This window comes from Capricornis sumatraensis, chromosome 4 (genome assembly GCF_032405125.1).
Source record: "Capricornis sumatraensis isolate serow.1 chromosome 4, serow.2, whole genome shotgun sequence".
Lineage (NCBI taxonomy): Eukaryota > Metazoa > Chordata > Mammalia > Artiodactyla > Bovidae > Capricornis > Capricornis sumatraensis.
The window spans coordinates 111,936,349-111,953,648 of NC_091072.1; the positions used below are offsets into that span (position 1 = coordinate 111,936,349).

At 48.9% G+C, this 17,300-nt stretch overlaps 1 protein-coding gene across 2 annotated transcripts in view; it reads left to right on the forward strand.

The window, feature by feature from the left end:
• The first annotated feature begins 5,422 nt into the window (after positions 1 to 5,422).
• CHST11 (carbohydrate sulfotransferase 11) overlaps positions 5,423 to 17,300 on the forward strand; it is a 260,929-nt gene continuing 249,051 nt past the window's right edge. The window contains exon 1 of one of the 2 annotated variants that reach the window (XM_068971834.1): positions 5,423 to 5,546. In XM_068971834.1, the coding sequence (XP_068827935.1) occupies positions 5,444 to 5,546 (103 nt within the window). In that variant the 5' untranslated portion in view covers positions 5,423 to 5,443. Of the gene's footprint in view, positions 5,562 to 17,300 lie in introns of both variants that reach the window. The other variant, XM_068971835.1, reaches the window with a different exon arrangement.

The following is a 17,300-nucleotide window of genomic DNA, read 5'->3' on the forward strand; positions in this document are numbered from 1 at the left end:
TTCTCTCTTCTCTTCTTCCTCTACTCCCTCCCTTCTGTCTTCCCTCCTTCTCTATTTCCTCTTCTGTCCTTTCTCTCTTCCCTACCTTGTTCTGAAAGGCCAGGGAAGAAGAGCCTCGCTCAGAGCCATGTCAGGAGTGACCCACTTGCGTACTCGCGGTTTACCTACCTGGAGCAGGGCTGCACCCTCAGACCTCCACATGCTGTGGGCACATGGTTTCTTATTCAACTCCACAAATATTGACTGTGCTCTGGTTAACTGAGCGTACTTTGTGCTGGAGGTGCCAGAGAGATGCAAAAAGGCAAAGCCCCTCCTGGGAGAGGCTAGTCTGGGGCCCCTGCCTGAGGTTGGCCTAAGACATGCCCCCCTTCCTCAAGGATGCAAAAGAACTCTCTGTCTTCCAGTGCCCTGGGCCCAGGTCTCTCTCCAGAAACTGGCAGCCAGTTCTGCCAGATCTGAACAAGACGGTACATTGAAGTTGTCACCTACAGGAATGGGATAGAATTCAGCCTGCAGGTACTGGTGGCCTTGGCGAGTGTCTGTGTTCACTGTGGATGGCACACACAAGTCAGAATTCTGATTTTGTATCCATTCCTTCTTAACCTCTGAATTTCCCAAGATCATCCACACACAGAGCCCTTTCTCCTCAGCAGTTTCTAGGGGCCATTCCAGGTTTTGAAATAGACAGACCCCAATTACATTTGTACGTTGTTTTACCTGGAGAGTGGGCTTCTCTGGTGGCTCAGATGGTAAAGCATCTGCCTGCAATGTGGGGAGACCCAGGTTCGATCCCTGGGTCGGGAAGATCCATCCCCTGGAGAAGGAAATGGCAACCCACTCCAGTACTTTAGCCTGGAAAATTCCATCAATGGAGGAGCCTGGTAGGCTACAGCCCATAGGGTCACAAAGAGTTGGATACGGCTGAAGGACTTCTCTTTCCCTTTCACCTGGAGAGTAAGAGTCATGCCTTACAATCAACCAAGGCTTAGGCAGGCCTCACCCTGAGACAGTGCCGATGGGCAGAAGCTCTTGGGGTGAAAGGGAATTTAGAAAAATGATTAAATGAGGTCTGAAGAGGGATGGGAGGATTGCAGCTAGGAGGACTATTTCCCAAATGCTTTGGGCTCTCTGACTTCCCAGTCTGGGTGGGATGGGGAGCAGTGTGTGAGTAGTTCTGGCTGATAAATGGTGAGTGGAAGTGACATGTGCCTCTTCTGGGTGGGAATCACTGAATTGTGGGGGCCAGAACTTCAAGAGATCCTCTTTACTTGGGCATTGCCAGGTTCTAGGTAGGGCTACTTCGGCTTCATCCTGTATGTGGTATTCCATGAGTTCAGCCCCTTTCACCTGATTTCGGGTGAGAAATCAGGAAAGGCTTCTTGGAAGAGGTGGTAGTTTCACCTGTCAGAACCTTATTCTTCACTGTATGTTTGGGCCTATGTGCCTGTGTGATCAGCTGTGTCCAACTCTTTGCAATCCCTTTACCTCTGGGCCACCTGGGAAGCCCATGTTTGGGTCTGTGACCCACAGCAGACACGTGGTGGAGTTAAGACCTAAGCCCTGGTTGTTCTGAGCCAGTGAAGTTAGGGCTCATTTGTTATTGTAGCATAACCTTGCATGTTCTGAAGGCTACACTGGGAAAACAAAAAGCTTGATTTCAGAGGCAGCCTTCCACTGACCTCTCTGCAAAATTCAAAATATCAGGACTTCCCTGGTGGTATAGTTGACTGGAATCTGCCTGCCAATGCAGGGAACATAGTTTTGATCCCTGGTCTGGGAAGATTCCACATGCCAGGGAGCACCTAAGCCTGTGTGCCACAACTCCTGAAGCCCAAGGGCCCCAGACCCTGTGCTCCTCAACAAGAGGAGCCAAGGCAATGAGAAGCCTGTGCACGGCAACTGGAGAGTAGCCCCTGCTTGTCGCAGCTAGAGAAAGCCTGCATGCAGCAAGGAAGACCCACCACCACAGACAAAAACAAAATAAGTAATTAAAAGACAAACAGAATATCAAATCTCCTTTCTCTTCTGTTTTATCAGTCAGCATTTTCCTTTATCTGGTCAATATTTATCATGTAGCATGCATAAAAGATACAACAAAGCTTTGTAAGGAGAGGGATGGAAAGAAAGCAATGACTGTAGCTGTGGCTGGGAAGTTTATTGCAGTGTGATGAAGAGACAAGAAATTAGAACTTTTCTCTCACCTCTAACGTGCACAGAACAACAGAATTGCAGGCCATTACCACTGACCATGACCACAGACTTTAGAGGGGATCTAATTTAACTTCCTAGTCCAAGAAAGTATCACTTCTCCATCTCAGACTTATTTGTACCTACCAGGCGCCAGTTGCTCTGCTGAGCACTGGAGAGAAACAGAGATGAATAAAACTCAGCTTAGTAGGTACAGCGACCCAAGAGGGGTTTGGGCCTGCTGCTCAGAACATAGAGGGGGAAAGAGGCTATTCCAGGTGAGAAATCGGGAAAGGCTTGTTGGAAGAGGTGGTAGTTTCACCTTCAGAACCTTATTCTTCACTGGTATGTTTGGGCCTGTGTGGCTGTATGCTCAGCTGTGTCCGACTCTGCGATCCCATGGACTGTAACCCACCAGGCTCCTCTGTCCGTGAGATCCTTGAGGCAAGAATACTGGAGTGGGTTGCCATTTTCTCCTCTAGGGGATCTATTCTACCTAGGGATGGAACCTGTGTCTCCTGCATCTCCTCTGTCTTCACAGGCAGATTCTTTACCACTGCGCCACCTGGGAAGCCCATGTTTGGGTCTGTGAGAATGCAGAAATGGATTCCGGGCATGGTTCCTCATTCTTCCCCACCACATGGGCTAACTCAACCCCCACTCCCCCACCCCCTACCCATCAGGGATTCCGCTTCTGACCTCCCTGTGACTTCCCAGACAGGCTTATGCATGTCCAGGCTTTTGTATTGGTACAGTGTGGTCTCTGCCCTGGGAGATGAGGGACCAATTGGGTAACCTGGAAGCAAAGCCTAGCCTGCTCTGTAAAACTAGGAGTTAAATGAGAGCCTGCTATTCCAGGTCAAGCACTGCAAATGCCCATCTAGTCATGCTAACTGCAGGGATTCCCTGCCCTGGTCAAGGATGGGCGGGTGGGTGAGTAGGTCAGTTCCCATCCCGGGGCTCCTGGGGTGGAAATCACTGGGGAATGTACTGGATCTTGTTCAGCTCGACTGCCTTTATTATGCAGCTCATTTACAAGTGAGCACAAATTAATACAGTACAAACTGGCTACATAAATATTGTGCTGTAATTGATTGTCTTCTTGTAATCAAAGGCAAGGCTGCTGACTTTGTTAGTTTCTCTGCTTTGCAACTGCTGGAGGAAGACTTTGTGGGGAAGGGAACCCAGGTTGTTGAGGTGGTTTCCGCTGCATGTATCTGTCTACATGTTGTATCTCTGATGTATTGAGCGAAGGATAAGGCCTATTACATTCAGATTCAGTAAGTATCAAACGCTTGCTACATGAGAGGCAGTCAAAGACCCATTATCTTATTAATTGTGTTCATAGTAGTAAAGCTTTGATGAAAAAAGTGAAAGCGTTAGCTGTGTCCGACTCTTTGCCACCCCATAGACCGTAGCCTGCCAGGCTCCTCTGTCTATGGGATTCTCCAGGCAAGAATACTAGAGTGGGTAGCCATTCCCTTTTCCAGGGGATCTTCCAGAGCCAGGGATCAAAGGCAGATTCTTTACCTACTGAGCCACCAGGGAAGCCTAAAGATTTGATAATGTGTGCAAAACAGTCTTTACAATAACTTTTTCCCTGGTATATGTTATTGTTAGAATTTAAATAATCCTTTAACTTTTAAAAACATGCTGTAAATTTATAAGGAAAATAAAAGGCTGTAACAGTCTTTTCTCTTTGCTTAGGGAATTCCCAAAGGGCAGAAGAACAAGATCTTCCATTCTAGGTAGTTAGATGAGCCGACTACAGTAACCTATTTTCTCCAGCTAGTACTAGGTAGGTGACACAGTGATCCCTGCACTGTTTACCTGCATCCACCTTGACTGCTAAACAACCTAAACGCACGGAATTGGAATTTTAAACTCACTTCACACAACACAAGAAGGCAACGCCATCTTTCCATTTACCTGCCAGGCGGGCTGGTTTTTTTCCAGCAGTCAGTTGTCCTGGGAGGAGTGACTCTGTGGGGGCATCCTTTCCCATCCACCCCGCACTCGCACTTTGAGGATGTGGAGGGAGCTCTGTTCTTTGGAAAATCAGACTTTGAAAATCCACAAAACCTCCTTTGCCCTAACTGGGAATGTGTGTGTGTGTGTGTGTGTGTGTGTGTGTATGTGACACACAGACACAGAGACAGACATAGAGAAAGAGAGAGAGAGAGAGAGGGAGAGAGACTGACCCCTGCGAGTTCTGCAGTTTTCCTAACCTTGACCTGAAGCCAGACGTCTTTAACCCCTTTCCAAAACGTCGCTCGCGCTGGGCTGCCATAGGAAAGGGGAAAAAAAGGAAAAAGAAAAACGAAACCTCCCTATTCCGAGACTCGGGTAAAGAGCACTCGCTGCCAGGGGGCTTGGGACAACTTGCCGTCTACCTTGCCCAGGGCTTTGAAATCAGCACAAACCGCCGGACCCCTTCGCGCTTCGCGTGCGGGACCCGAATCCCGCCACTTCCCTCTTCACACGCCGGCAGGAGGGGGTGGCGGCACCGAGGCGATTTTATTCGTATGTTTTTCCTCCGGGTTTTGTCATGGAAACGCTGACACACAAGCTCCAGACGGCGGCCGGCCGGACCCGGGACTGAGGGCCTTTGGGACCCTGCGGAGCGCGGCGCGCACTCCCCGGGAAACAGCTGGACGCGACCAAATCCCGGGTAGGGGCGGGGGGAGCGAGACGCTCCGCCCCGACGCTCCGGTCCCGCCCTCCGCCCGGCTCTCCGCAGGCGCCCTCCCCTCGCCCGGGGCTGCGAGTTGCTTTTGGTAAAACCCAGCCCCGAAATATATAGATCATTGGAGCGCAATGAAGTAGCTTTTGGAGGGGAGGGAGGGGGCCGGTCCGACAGCCACAGCGGCCAGCGCGGCGGCGGCGGCGGCGGCACCACCATCAGCATCACCGCTCGCACCCCAGTCGCCCGGCCCGTGAGGAGGCAGCGGCGGCCGCCGGCGGGAGCGGAGGCGGCGGCGGCGGAGTGGCGAGGAGGAGCCGCGGGAGGAGCAACGGCGCGCAGCCGGCGGGTCCACGCATCTCCGCACTTCCAGAGCAACTCCGGCGCCTTCCACACCCCTGCCCGGGGCTGGGGGCTCCGAGAGCAGCCGCGAAGCCAACCCCTATCCTCCCAGCGATCCTTGCCCAGCCCTGTCCTGCGCCTCCCGGGCTCCGCTCCGCGCCGCCGGGTCCCCGCTCCTGCGCTCCGGGAGCGCCTCCCGGACACCCGGGTTCCCGTAGCCAGGACAAAGCCATGAAGCCGGCGCTGTTGGAAGTGATGAGGATGAACAGAATTTGCCGGATGGTGCTGGCCACTTGCTTGGGATCCTTTATCCTGGTCATCTTCTATTTCCAAAGTATGTTGCACCCAGGTAGGGGGCGCGTTAGCGTGGTTTTGTTGGATATTTTCTTCTTTCTCGTGCTCTCGCTCCCTCGCTCGCCGTGGCTGGCTTCTGACTCTTCCAACCTTACCTCTTCTCTCTGGGCCACCTCGGGGTTCCTTGCTGACCGGATCTGCCGGATCCCCGAGTCAGGCTGGGGAGAAAAGATATTCTCCTTCCTCTTCTTCCTCCCAACTCCAGGCTGGAGGATGGGACCAGAGGGGCGGTAGATTTTTTTTTTTTCTTTGTGTCTCTTGTCTGTCTGCGAGGTAGCAGAGCAAGGTAGAGGTTGTGGGAAGCTCCTGGGGGTGGAGGATCAGTTTGAAGAGAACGAAACTCCCTCCTCGCTTCTGCCGAGATCCGAGGTTGAAAGAGGCGCCGGGAGCCAGTCACCCCGCTCCCCAGAGAGCTGCCTCTTCCTGGTGGGGGGCCGGGGACGAAGGGTGAGCGCCGGGCGAGGTTGCTCGTCTGGCGGCGAGCTTGGGAGCCTGAGGGTAGGCTCCCACGTGTGCGGTTTCGGCGCCGCGCCGAGCAGGTGGAGGGAGATATTGGGGGTGCCCGACATTGCCCCCCGCACCAGCTGGGGTTGGGTCCCGGCGCCGGCTGCTAGCCCCCGGCGCGCGGCTCCGCATTGACCTTGCGGCTAGTGCCACGGGGCCTGCTCCCTCCCTCACAGAGCGGCTCGCGACCCTGTGCTGGGGGGTACTCAGAGCCTCGGTATCGCGCCGCTTTAGTTTGGGAGGAAACTTTGGTCGGTTCTGGGCTGACCGTCAGTTGCACCCCCCCACACACACACCCCGCCCCCTACTCGTGGGTTCTGAGCATCCGGAATCCCCCGGAGCTCGCCGGGCCGTGTGCGAAGGAAACCCGCCACCACCCCTACCCCGCGCCTCCCCGCAGTCCCGGGTGGGTTAAACAAGTTCCACACCTGAAATCTGGACTCGGAGAGGGACGAGGCTGCCCCTTCCGAGGGGCGGGAAGGAAAGTTTGAGAGGGACGGGCGGCCTGGAGCGCGGTGGCCCCCGGATCGCAGCTCCACTCCGAAGCCCAACAGGTAAAACCTTCCCGAGAAGCTTCCGGGAAAACGGGCATCTCGCAGTGGAGTCGTGATCTTCCATGCCCTGGCCCCTAGCAGGCCCCCTCTGGACCACATGGGCTCCCAAATCTACCAATCACGTCTCCCAGTTGCCTTTCTCAGTATAGTCATGGCAATAATTTGCTTTTATAATTGCAAGGAGGGAGCTGGAAGCCCATTTCCTTCCAGAGCTATAGAGTAATGTTCTGCTTTCTGTGTGTATCTGACCCAGAGGCAGCGCCGAATTCATCTAGCCTGCTTTGGGTGGTGGCACAGGACCAAAGCTGTTCTTTCCATCAAACGGGGATTCCTTGACAGCTCCGACAGAACGGCCCCTCTGCCTGGCTGGGCCTGGAGGAGTTGTTAAGGCGGCCCCTTGGCCAAGAGTAAGGTCTCAGTCTGGCGTGGCCTGACACTACCACATGTAACCTCAGGACGTTGGAGCTAGCCTGGTAAAGGGTGGCTTTTGTTTGCAGCTGGGTATTTTTAGTTTCATGTCAGCAAACTGCAGCGGTGTTTGTCTCCTCACCCAAACCAGTGGTTGTGAAACTTCTTAGGGAATTTAAAAATGGACCTGGCTTGCCTGCTGGCAGCCAGGCAGTGGTTGCAATGGGCAGGACCAGACAGACTGCTGTGTCCTGGGCCAGGCTCTGCCCGGAGGGCTGGGGGACTGGGTGTAGTGCAAATACACTGGGGGCCCAACAGCTCAAACAAAGAGCTGAATGATTTGGTCTAGACACTACAGATGTGTTTAGGCCACTTAAGTTTTGCCTGGACCGAACGTGCCGGGTAGTTCTCTGCGGAAATGCCTGGGACAGTGAGGTGTTAGTCTCCAGCAGGAATGTGCTATAACTTATCTGTACCTGTTAGTTGTCCAGGGAGATACTAACTAGTAAGACTGTTGCTGCCCATGATTTTCAAGCATCCTGTGTTTCTCTTACCCTGTGTTAGATTTAGGAAATAACTTTCCAGCCAGGGATACCAGGAAGAAATTTCCAACTTGTAACTGACACTTTGTGAAAATTTCCAGCCGTAGTTGGAATATTAAGTTGGCTTGAAAGTGGTGTTAGCTGCTTTCAGTCTGGCTTTTCGGTACCAGGGACAGAAGCTTTGCCAAGGCTTTCCAGATAAGGATTTGCCATCCTTGACCCTCTGCTCTCAACCTTGGCTTCCCTTCCTGGTCCCACTTCCAACCCCCAAATGGCATTTGTGGATTATTTGCTTCTATGAGTATACTCATCTGTTATTTTCTGCCAGTCTATAGCAAAGACTACTTCCAATATGTTCTATTGAATGTAGAACTGTATTGGTCTACATTCAACTGAAAGGTCTTCCTTATTTTGAATTATGTATAATTGTTTCACTGTTCCATGAAAACTCCATGCCAATAGTTTATTATGATATGGAACGTAAAAATATACTTTGAAATTAATATTAAACATTTACACCCCCCACACCCCGTCCACACACACATTTTATTAAACTATGCTCTTGATGACAACTGATGCTATCTCTTTTTCCTACTGCTTGGAATTTCCTTAAAAGTTAGCTGCTCTTTGCTTCTCTGAAGGATTTCGGGTTGTGACAGCTGATCTTTTAGCCTGGCACTGCAATTTCCATTTCTCCAGATCACCCTGGGAGAGGCAGAAGGGACCACAGCATGGCACAGATTGTGTTGCTAAAAATTAGGAGCCCTCTGGCAGAGAGGCTATTTCTATTCCTATCTGAAATAGAAATGTAGTATTCCAAAAAGAAATGGATCCCTGGCTTCATTGATGGCTAGAGAATACCTGGAGTGTGTGAGGAGGAAGGGAATAAACAGAGACAAGCTGGCGAGGGGCTGGCTGACTGTTTCTCTGATTTTAATCTGGGATTCATTGTCTTTTGTACTTTTCTAATACAGCAACTTGAGTAATTGATCTTTAATTTGGTTGTTGGGTTCAGCAGAAGTGGGCTCCTTGTCAGCACAGGCAGTTTTCTTTAGGTCTTTGACACTCTAAGTTAATAGTCTTAGGGCAGGGTCTGGGTTTTAGGCCCTGTTCTAATCCCAGTGTCCGGCACAATGCCCAGCCCATAGCAGTTTCTCAATAAAGTATTTGCTGGATGAATGAAGGAAGTGACTAGATTCTAGGAGACCTGCTTCTCCAATTTTTGGGAAGTTGTATCAAACCTTGCCAAGAATGCCTCGTCAGTAAGTCTGGCTCTCTTAAGGGGGGTGTGGGACGCTGGAGACAAGGTCTGGACGCTTCTCTACCCTTCTGGTCTCTGAGATCCCTCAAGTCATGCGTCAGGTTTAAGCTCATCACACCCCAGACAGAACGCTCCTCTTGGCCTAGAGTTGCTGCCCTGAAGTGTGAGACAGTGAGGCTGGGTGTCTTGGGTAGGGGGAAGCTTGGTCTCTTTTAGCCACTGACCTGTAGAAACCCATCTGCAGGAGAGACAACCTCTGTGGGAGTGAACTGCTCCTGATCTCAGTGAGAACGGAGCGCCATGCCTGTGCTTTCTGCACAGGTTTGCGTCCATCAGCGATCGCCTCCTGAACAGTGACTTGTCTCGGGTGCCTGCCCCAGATAGGCGGCCTTTGATGGAGCTGTATCTTGGGGCGGGCTAGGCTGAGCTGAAAGGCCCCCAGGCTGCTTTTGTGCTGAGTGTGTGAAGGTGGCTCCCCTGAACCTTCCTTTTGTGTTACTCCGTAGGGTTGTGGTTTTGTTTGAAAGCTTCTGTTCATGGGAGAGAAGCCTGGGGAGAAAGCCTTTCGTCTCTCTCTCACTTCCTCTGTTTTCTTTTTTTTTTAATGTTTATTTTTACTGTCGCCTGGGATTTCTTTGCCTTGGTCAAATGTATTGGAAGATTATACCCTTTATTTAAAGGCTTCCTCGGTTACCCCTTTGTAGTTCACTTGATTAGATTGGATGTAAAACACTTGCATTATAATTTCAACCTAATTATAAAAGTAATATGTGCTCATTTCAGAAAATTTAGGAGGTACAGAAGACAAGCAATCATCCATTAATTTACCACCAGAGGCAAGGTGTCCTTTTTTGCTATTATAGAATATATATATTAAAAAAATAATTGAGATCCTATTCTGAATTTTGTACCTTGTTTGATAGGTAATATGTATTTTAGACAAATACATCATTATGGTCATTATGGTGACCAGTAATTAAGTTGAAATACAGAAAACTTAGCCACAAACTTTTAAATTTATAGGGTTGCCTATACCTCTAACCACCCATCCCTACTACTTTGCAGAGTGCCAATCTGGTATCGTGTTTTTTTTTTTTCTTTCTGCACGTATTTAATTTTAAAGAATCTTTGTGCTGATACATGAAATGAATTTGAAGTTAGACCAGGTTGTAGGGGCTGTTCTCTTATATATCTGAAACTTCTTTTGAAAAGAAGTCAGGAAGTTCTCAAATATGACACTGTTATAAATCCTGGAAACTGCATCAAATAGCTGAAAGATAAGATGTTTCCAGCATCTGGTCTCCCCTTGGCGGTTTAAATGTTTGCACCTCCGTGGGGAGTTTCATAGCTGCTCAAAGATGAGACAGATACACTTAGGCAATTTACTTCAACAGTTAGATCTGCTGTCCAGGAGTCCTCATTTTGTTGCCTCTGAAATAAAAGTGGTGATCGGGCACCGGAGGAAGAGTGGTTGGCGGGTTTCTGATGGACGAGGGGTGGGAGAATCAACCCGCCAGCAGAAGGGGCTGCTGTTTATATTTATCTGGATGAAAAGCCATTTTGCTTATGAACTGTATCTGCCACAACCATTTAAAAACAGGAAATCAAAGGCTTACAAGTGGGCACCACCCTTTCCCTTCTTAAATCTACCAAGAGGACAAAGCTCTTCTTAATCTGGGGACAGTGAATGGAAAGACTTTCATGAAAGTCACAGCCACTGGTAAGGGCAGATTCTGAAAAAAACCAGAAGTAGTTTTACGTATTCATTTTCTCTTTTTTGTTTTTTTTTCTTTTTTCTTGAATTTTGAGACCCCCATCTTTATCACAAATGAAGAGTGAGGCAGTCCCTCCCCTGAGGTCATTGAATAGTCTGATCTGTCCATTAAAAATTCCTAGAACTTGTAATTTGATGCATCTTACGTCAGATGTGATTCATCACAATTTGAGATCAGAGTTGCTCTTTCTTTCTCTGTCTCTTTCTCTCCTCTACTCTATGCTGGGTATTGTTCTGGGCACTGGGGATACCATAAAACATTATTTCTGCCCTCACGGAACTTACCTCCTAGTGAGGTATAGGCAGACTTTAAGGAAGTGCAGAAGTCACATACACAGGCGATGTGTCAGATGGTGTGAAGAGAGAAGAACAAAGCAAGAGATATGAATGAGGGATGTGAGAGGCCAGGGTTGCAGTTTAATACAGGGGTCATCACAGGATGTCGCTGACAAGTTGACATTGGATAGCAGAGATGGGAAGAAGTGAAGGAGCTGGCCACATGTCAACCCAGTCCCAGATAGGATATTCCAGGTCTGTTCCCTGAGGCAGGACCTCGCATGGCAGGCAGCTCTGAGTGTCTGGAGCAGAGGGAGGAAGCGGCTAAGACCAGAAGGTGCAGAGAGATTGTGTGGATCTTGGCCTTGACTGGCGACAGGATGGGAAGCTCTGGCAGAGTTTGGGCTGAGGACTCTTGGGGGAGGGGTTGTGGAATGGGTGGACAAGCCCAAAGCCTCTCACTTGCACTGCTGTGTTATCTTCAAGCAGCACCACAGTGCAGTTGGGTGAGGTGTTTACTGTATAAATCCCACTTCTCCTCCATCAACCTCTGCCTCTCCCTCACCTCCAAACTAGACCACCCCCTTTTTCCAGTTTTTTAAAGCAGTAATGTATAACTCAGAACAAAATAAAACAAAACCAATTTGACAGGAATTTTAACTGAGTTTGTGTTGGGAAATTCTTGAAATGGCTAAGGCGTGATCCACAGCATTCATAGATGGAAACCAACAGCCCCTGACTTCTGGAGGCACTCCAGAAAAATAGAGAAGGAATGGATCAATGATTTGGGAGTGAAAGACCCAGGTCCTAGTTGGACATACCCCCTCTGTCTGCTCCTGTGAATTACTATTTAATCAATTGTAAAATACTCATTCTTTTCACCTTTCTGACATTTGACTTGTAACAGATGGTATCTTAGTGCTGTGCTGACCTTTAATGCACAGCCTTTATTTTCTTAGTGGAACATAAAGTAACAGTGATTCTTATAGTTGATGCCCTTGGAGCCATCTCTGTAAATTGTGAAAGTACATTCTGTACACCGTGGCGTACCTCAGAATCTCAGTAAGGTGATAAAAATGGCATTCAGGCTCCAGCTGAGGGCCCGGGGGAGGGGGTACCTGATTAATCCCGATCACACGCTTCCTAAAGGATTTGCTGGTCGGCAGGCCTTTCAGTCTTTTCTGCTGTACCTGGGAAATTTGCACCTACTTTCAGAGCCACAGGGCTTGTATCTCTTTCTGATTTAACTGACGAGGTTGGTAAGTGTCAGAATAGGAATGTGGGGAAGTGAGTTATTTAATATGGGGCTCAACTCCCTGATGGCTCCCTCGTAAAGCGTCTGCCTGCAACGCAGGAGACCTGGGTTCGATTCCTGGGTCAAGATGGTCCCCTGGAGAAGGAAATGGCAATCCACTCCAGCACTCTTGCCTGGAAAATCTCATGGATGGAGGAGCCTGATAGGCTGCAGTTCATGGGGTTGTAAAGAGTCAGACATAACTGAACGACTTCACTTTCACTTTCAACCCTGGAAGATCACAGAGAAATAGACTTCGTGACGTTGTTTGGGGAAAAGGTCACCAGTGTGGATTTTGCTTTCTTTCCAGGCTGCTGGACTCCCATGGCCTCGGTCATTTCCCTTTTCTGTTGCTGTTTAGTCACTAAGTCATGTCCAACTCTTTGTGACCCCATGGACTGCAGCACACCAGGCTTCCCTGTCCATCACCAACTCCCGACGTGTACTCACACTCATGTCCATTGAGTCTGTGATGCCATCCAACCATCTTATCCTCTGTCGTCCCCTTCTCCTCCTGCCCTCAATCTTTCCCAGCATCAGGGTCTTCTTCAACGAGTTGGCTCTTTGCATCAGGTGGCCAAAGTATTAGAGCTTTAGCTTCAACATCAGTCCTTCCAGTGAATATTCAGGGTTGATTTCCTTTAGGATTGACTAGTTTGACTTCCTTGCTGTCCAGGGGACTCTCAAGAATCTTCTTCAGAAATGCGTGGTAGTTGTTTGTTTACTTGTATTCGGTACATGTTCCTCTTTTAAGGAACCTCTGCCAAGTTCCTCTTTATAGCCTCTAAGCTTGGCCCAGAGGTACTTAGGAAACATTTAAAGAGTAAATAAGTGACTGGCAAAGATGCCTCTTCTGCCCCTGTGCCCATCTCACCAAGATGCGTAAGCCCAGAGGGAAGAGCTTCTGGTATGGTCTGCTTTGCTTCTCAGACCTCTTTGCTTCTGGCTTGCTAGGATTCAGCCAGGCTTCAGGGTGTGAACTGGGAAGGGGTCTAGGTATTTAAGCAGAAAGGTATTTAATGGAGGGAATCTGGTCCTTTAAAAAGTTGGGAATGCTGGTGGTCAAGAATCCACCTGCCAAGGCAGGATATGCAGGACATGCAGGTTTGACCCCTGGGTTGGGAAGATCCCCTGGAGGAGGAAATGGCAACCCACTCCAGTAGTCTTGACTGAAAAATCCCATAGACAGAGGAGCCTGGTGGGCTACAGTCCATGGGCTTGCTCAGTCGTGTCTGAGCATGCACACACATAGAAGCATAGGGCTCTCAGCTGGGCCTCCAGGAATTAGCCTCAGGTAATAGTAGTAGCATATGTAACAACATAGAAGCAAACATATACAGGCCTGGCTACTCAAAAGAACTGACCCACTCAGTGTGCTGCTACCTGAGACTATCTTTGGAATTACCAAGTCCAAGAACAAACTAATGACATTGGGACCCTGGGATCAGAAATCCTGGTCCCAGAATTGGGATGCTCCTACAGCCACCTCTCAACACCCAACAAGCCAGAGAGTCGTCCCAGAGAGTGTTGCCAAAACCCCTCATCATTCTCACATCATCGGGAGGCTGAAGAAAACCTGGAAGATGGGGAGGTGGCCTCTCACCTATGGCCTCTTTCTAAATCTGAAGTCAGTGCTTCTGTCTAGGGGAGCCAAACTGACATTCAGAACCTTAGCTTCAGAACCAGGACAGCTGGGAAACATAGCTTTTAAATCAACAGCCCTTACTATATAGAAAGGCTTTCTAGAAGGGAGTAGAATGGGTGATGAGCAGACATCCAGAGTGCTCACCACTCCCTATTGGTAAAACATATGTGAGCAGCCATCTCCCATCTATTTTGCTTATAGTAAGTGTATTCATATTATTCCCATTATCTGAATATGTAGGATAAGGATGTTTCTGTTTCTAACAATAGTTATTGCAAACCCACATGTTCATTACCATCTGGGAAATTCTGTTAGCGAACTCCCAGTCAGCTCCCATTCTCTTACCCTTTTCACCTTGTAATGTGGCATTTCCCAGGGGCGCCAGTGGTGCCCAGGTTCCCACTTGCTAATGCAGGAGACGTAAGAGACACAGGTTCGATCCCCGGGTCAGGAAGATCCCTTGGAGGAGGGCATGCCACCCCACTCCAGTCCTCCTGCCTAGAGGATCTCATGGACAGAGGAGCCTGGAGGGTTGCAGTCCACAGGGTCACAAAGAGTCGGACATGACTGAAGCAACTTAGTGTGCAGCACATGGCATACAAGATTCAGGGAGAGAGAGGAATTTTCTTCTGTGCATTTTTTTGTGCACATAATATGTGCATGCATTATGAGCATTGTCTCCAAGCTGCAGTGTTTTCTTATTTTTAATTTTTGCAGCTTGCGGGGTCTTAGTTCCTCTGTGTGTGTGTGCTTAGTCGCTCAGCCCTGTCCGACTCTTTGCAACCCTATGGACTGCAGCCTGCCAGACTCCTCTGTCCATGGGGATTCTCCAGACAAGAATACTGGAGTGGGTTGCCATGCCCTTCTCCAGGGGATCTTCCCAGTCCAGGGATGGAACCCAGGTCTCCCACATCACAGACAGATTCCTTCACCGACTGAACCACCAGGGAAGCCCAACCAAGGCTTCGGCAGTGGAAGGGCTGAGACCTATCCATTGGATCACCTGGGCATTCCCTCCAAGCTTCTTGACTGGAATCTCTTTAAGCCTCTATTCCACTTTGTGAGGACTAGTTTAGGTAAAAGTAGATGATGTAATCTGTAAATCTACTTGGGATTCAGTTGTAAATGGTGATCTTAGAGCAGTGGGTTGACTGATTTCCTTGGTCCCTCACTGTCTCCCTCCTCAGGATGCCTGAATTTCGTAAATGCATGTAACTTGGTACAATGGGTTAGATGAGGGTGTTTGTTCCAATTCGTATTTTACATTAATTCATGTTTTTAACATTAAATTTCTTTTTCTAAATTCAATGAAAATGGAAACCCTGATGTTTCCTTTCCAGGCCCCTTTGTGATAGTTGGAGTGTGTTGGCTAGACTTTGGAACCCAGGGTGGAGACTGGTCTTGAATGTAGTTGGTGATTGTCAGACCCACCACAGTCAAGTTTGGGTAAAAGTATAGTTTGCCACCCAGGTGGCTCAGTGGTAAAGAATCTACCTGCCCATGCAGGAGATGCAGGAGACATGGGTTCGATTCTTGGGTTGGGAAGATCCCCTGGAGTAGGAAATGACAACCTGCTTCAGTATCCTTGCCTGGAGAATCCCATGAACAGAGGAGCCTGGCTGACTACAGTCCATGGGGTCCCAAAGAGTCAAACATAACTGAGTGACTAAGCACGTACACAGTTAGTGCTGCTTAGTTCTAAAGATAGTTCTGACAGTGGTGAGTCAGAGTTAGGCATTAGACATGTGGTGTGGCTAGGACTGATATTTCCAGTATCACTGGAGTTCAGGTCTCACTCAGATAGGCATGGATAGAAATAAAGAGGGCTTTCCTGGTGGCTCAGACGGTAAAGAACCCACCTGTAGTGCAGGAGACCCAGGTTCAATCCCTGAGTCGGGAAGATCCCCTGGAGGAGGAAATGGCAACCCACTCCAGTATTCTTGCCTGGAGAATGCTATGGACAGGGGAGCCTGGTGGGCTATAGTCCATGAGGTTGCAAAGAGCTGGACATGACTGAGCAAGTTTCAAGCCCAGCAATGTAAATGTTGAAATCCATATCAATCTTCAGCTTAAGTGGTTATCTTAAAGGCCTTGTGAAAAAGACCCACAAAGGCAACACCAGTTCGACAGGCTGGTAGTTGGGTTTCTGTTAGAAACTGCTCATTTCAAAGAATCCCAGAAGAGGGAGAACACAAAGGCTCCTCTAAGGTAGTGTTGTAACACTTTACATTTCTTAACGGTTGACATATCTTACCTTCAGGGCCGTTGTTCATGGTCATTCACTATGACGAAAAAAAAGCACAGAATTTGCAGCCCAGGATCAGCTTTCAGGCTCTGAATGTCTACTGTGTCCATTTGACATCACTCAGAATGGTTTGGTTGAATGCTATTGAGAGTTAGACTCTGTGCTGGGTGCTGGAGATACAGCAGGGACCCAAGTGGACAAGACTTGAGGCGGGGAGACATAATATAAACAAATGCATGTTTGAACCATTGAGTCTGTTGGATGATGACAAGTGCCGCAGAGAAAAAAAAAATAAAGCCAGGAAGGAAGATGTGAAATGGAAGCAGTGAGTGATCACTTCTAAATAGAGTGATCAGGAAAGGTTCCCTGAGAAGATGGCTTTAGGATCAAAGGAGGTGAGGGTTCAAGGGGGTGCATTGACAGATGCACATTTGTGCATACAGCTATTTATTGGGTATTATTTCCTGGAGGCTGACATAGGTCAGGTGTTTAATATGTATTACATATTCCTTATAGGGATCTTACAGGGTTCATCTCTTGTAATCACCATTTTACAAGGAGGGTAGGAGACTAGGGTGGACTTGCCAGGTGGCGTTAGTAGTAAAGAACCCGCCTGCCAATGCGGGAGACACAAGAGATGTGGGTTTGATCCCTGGGTCGGGAAGATCCCCTGGAGGGGAGGAGTGCATGGCAATCCAGTCCAGTATTCTTGCCTGGAGAATCTCATAGTTAGAAGAACCTGGCCGGATATAGTCCATAGGCTTGCAGAGAGTCAGGCATGACTGAAGTGACTTAACACAACAGTACACAGGAGACTAGGGCATAGAGAATGTAACTTGTCTGAGGTCGCACAAGAACTGATGAATCTAGAATTAAACCATGGCTGTCTGACTCTTTCTCTAAATGTCTAGTTGAGGCTCTCAGTTTGGGGGCTCTCCCTGGCCTCCACATTTGGAAATGTGTCATGATGTGCTTGTTTGTCCCAAAGATTGAGGACATCAGTTTATCGGGCAGAGCCAAGGATGCTAGACATCCCGCACGGGGTGGGATCTTTTCTCCCATCAGATCATCATCCTAGCCATGGGCCACCGACTCTTCTTTTGGAGAAATCCCTTAAGACTCTCCACGCTTCAGTGGTGTCTGGTATAGTACCTGGCCACACTCAATGACTTGGGAAAGTGCCCGGCACATTGTAGGGGCTTAATAATTGATTGATTACAAGTCACCAGCT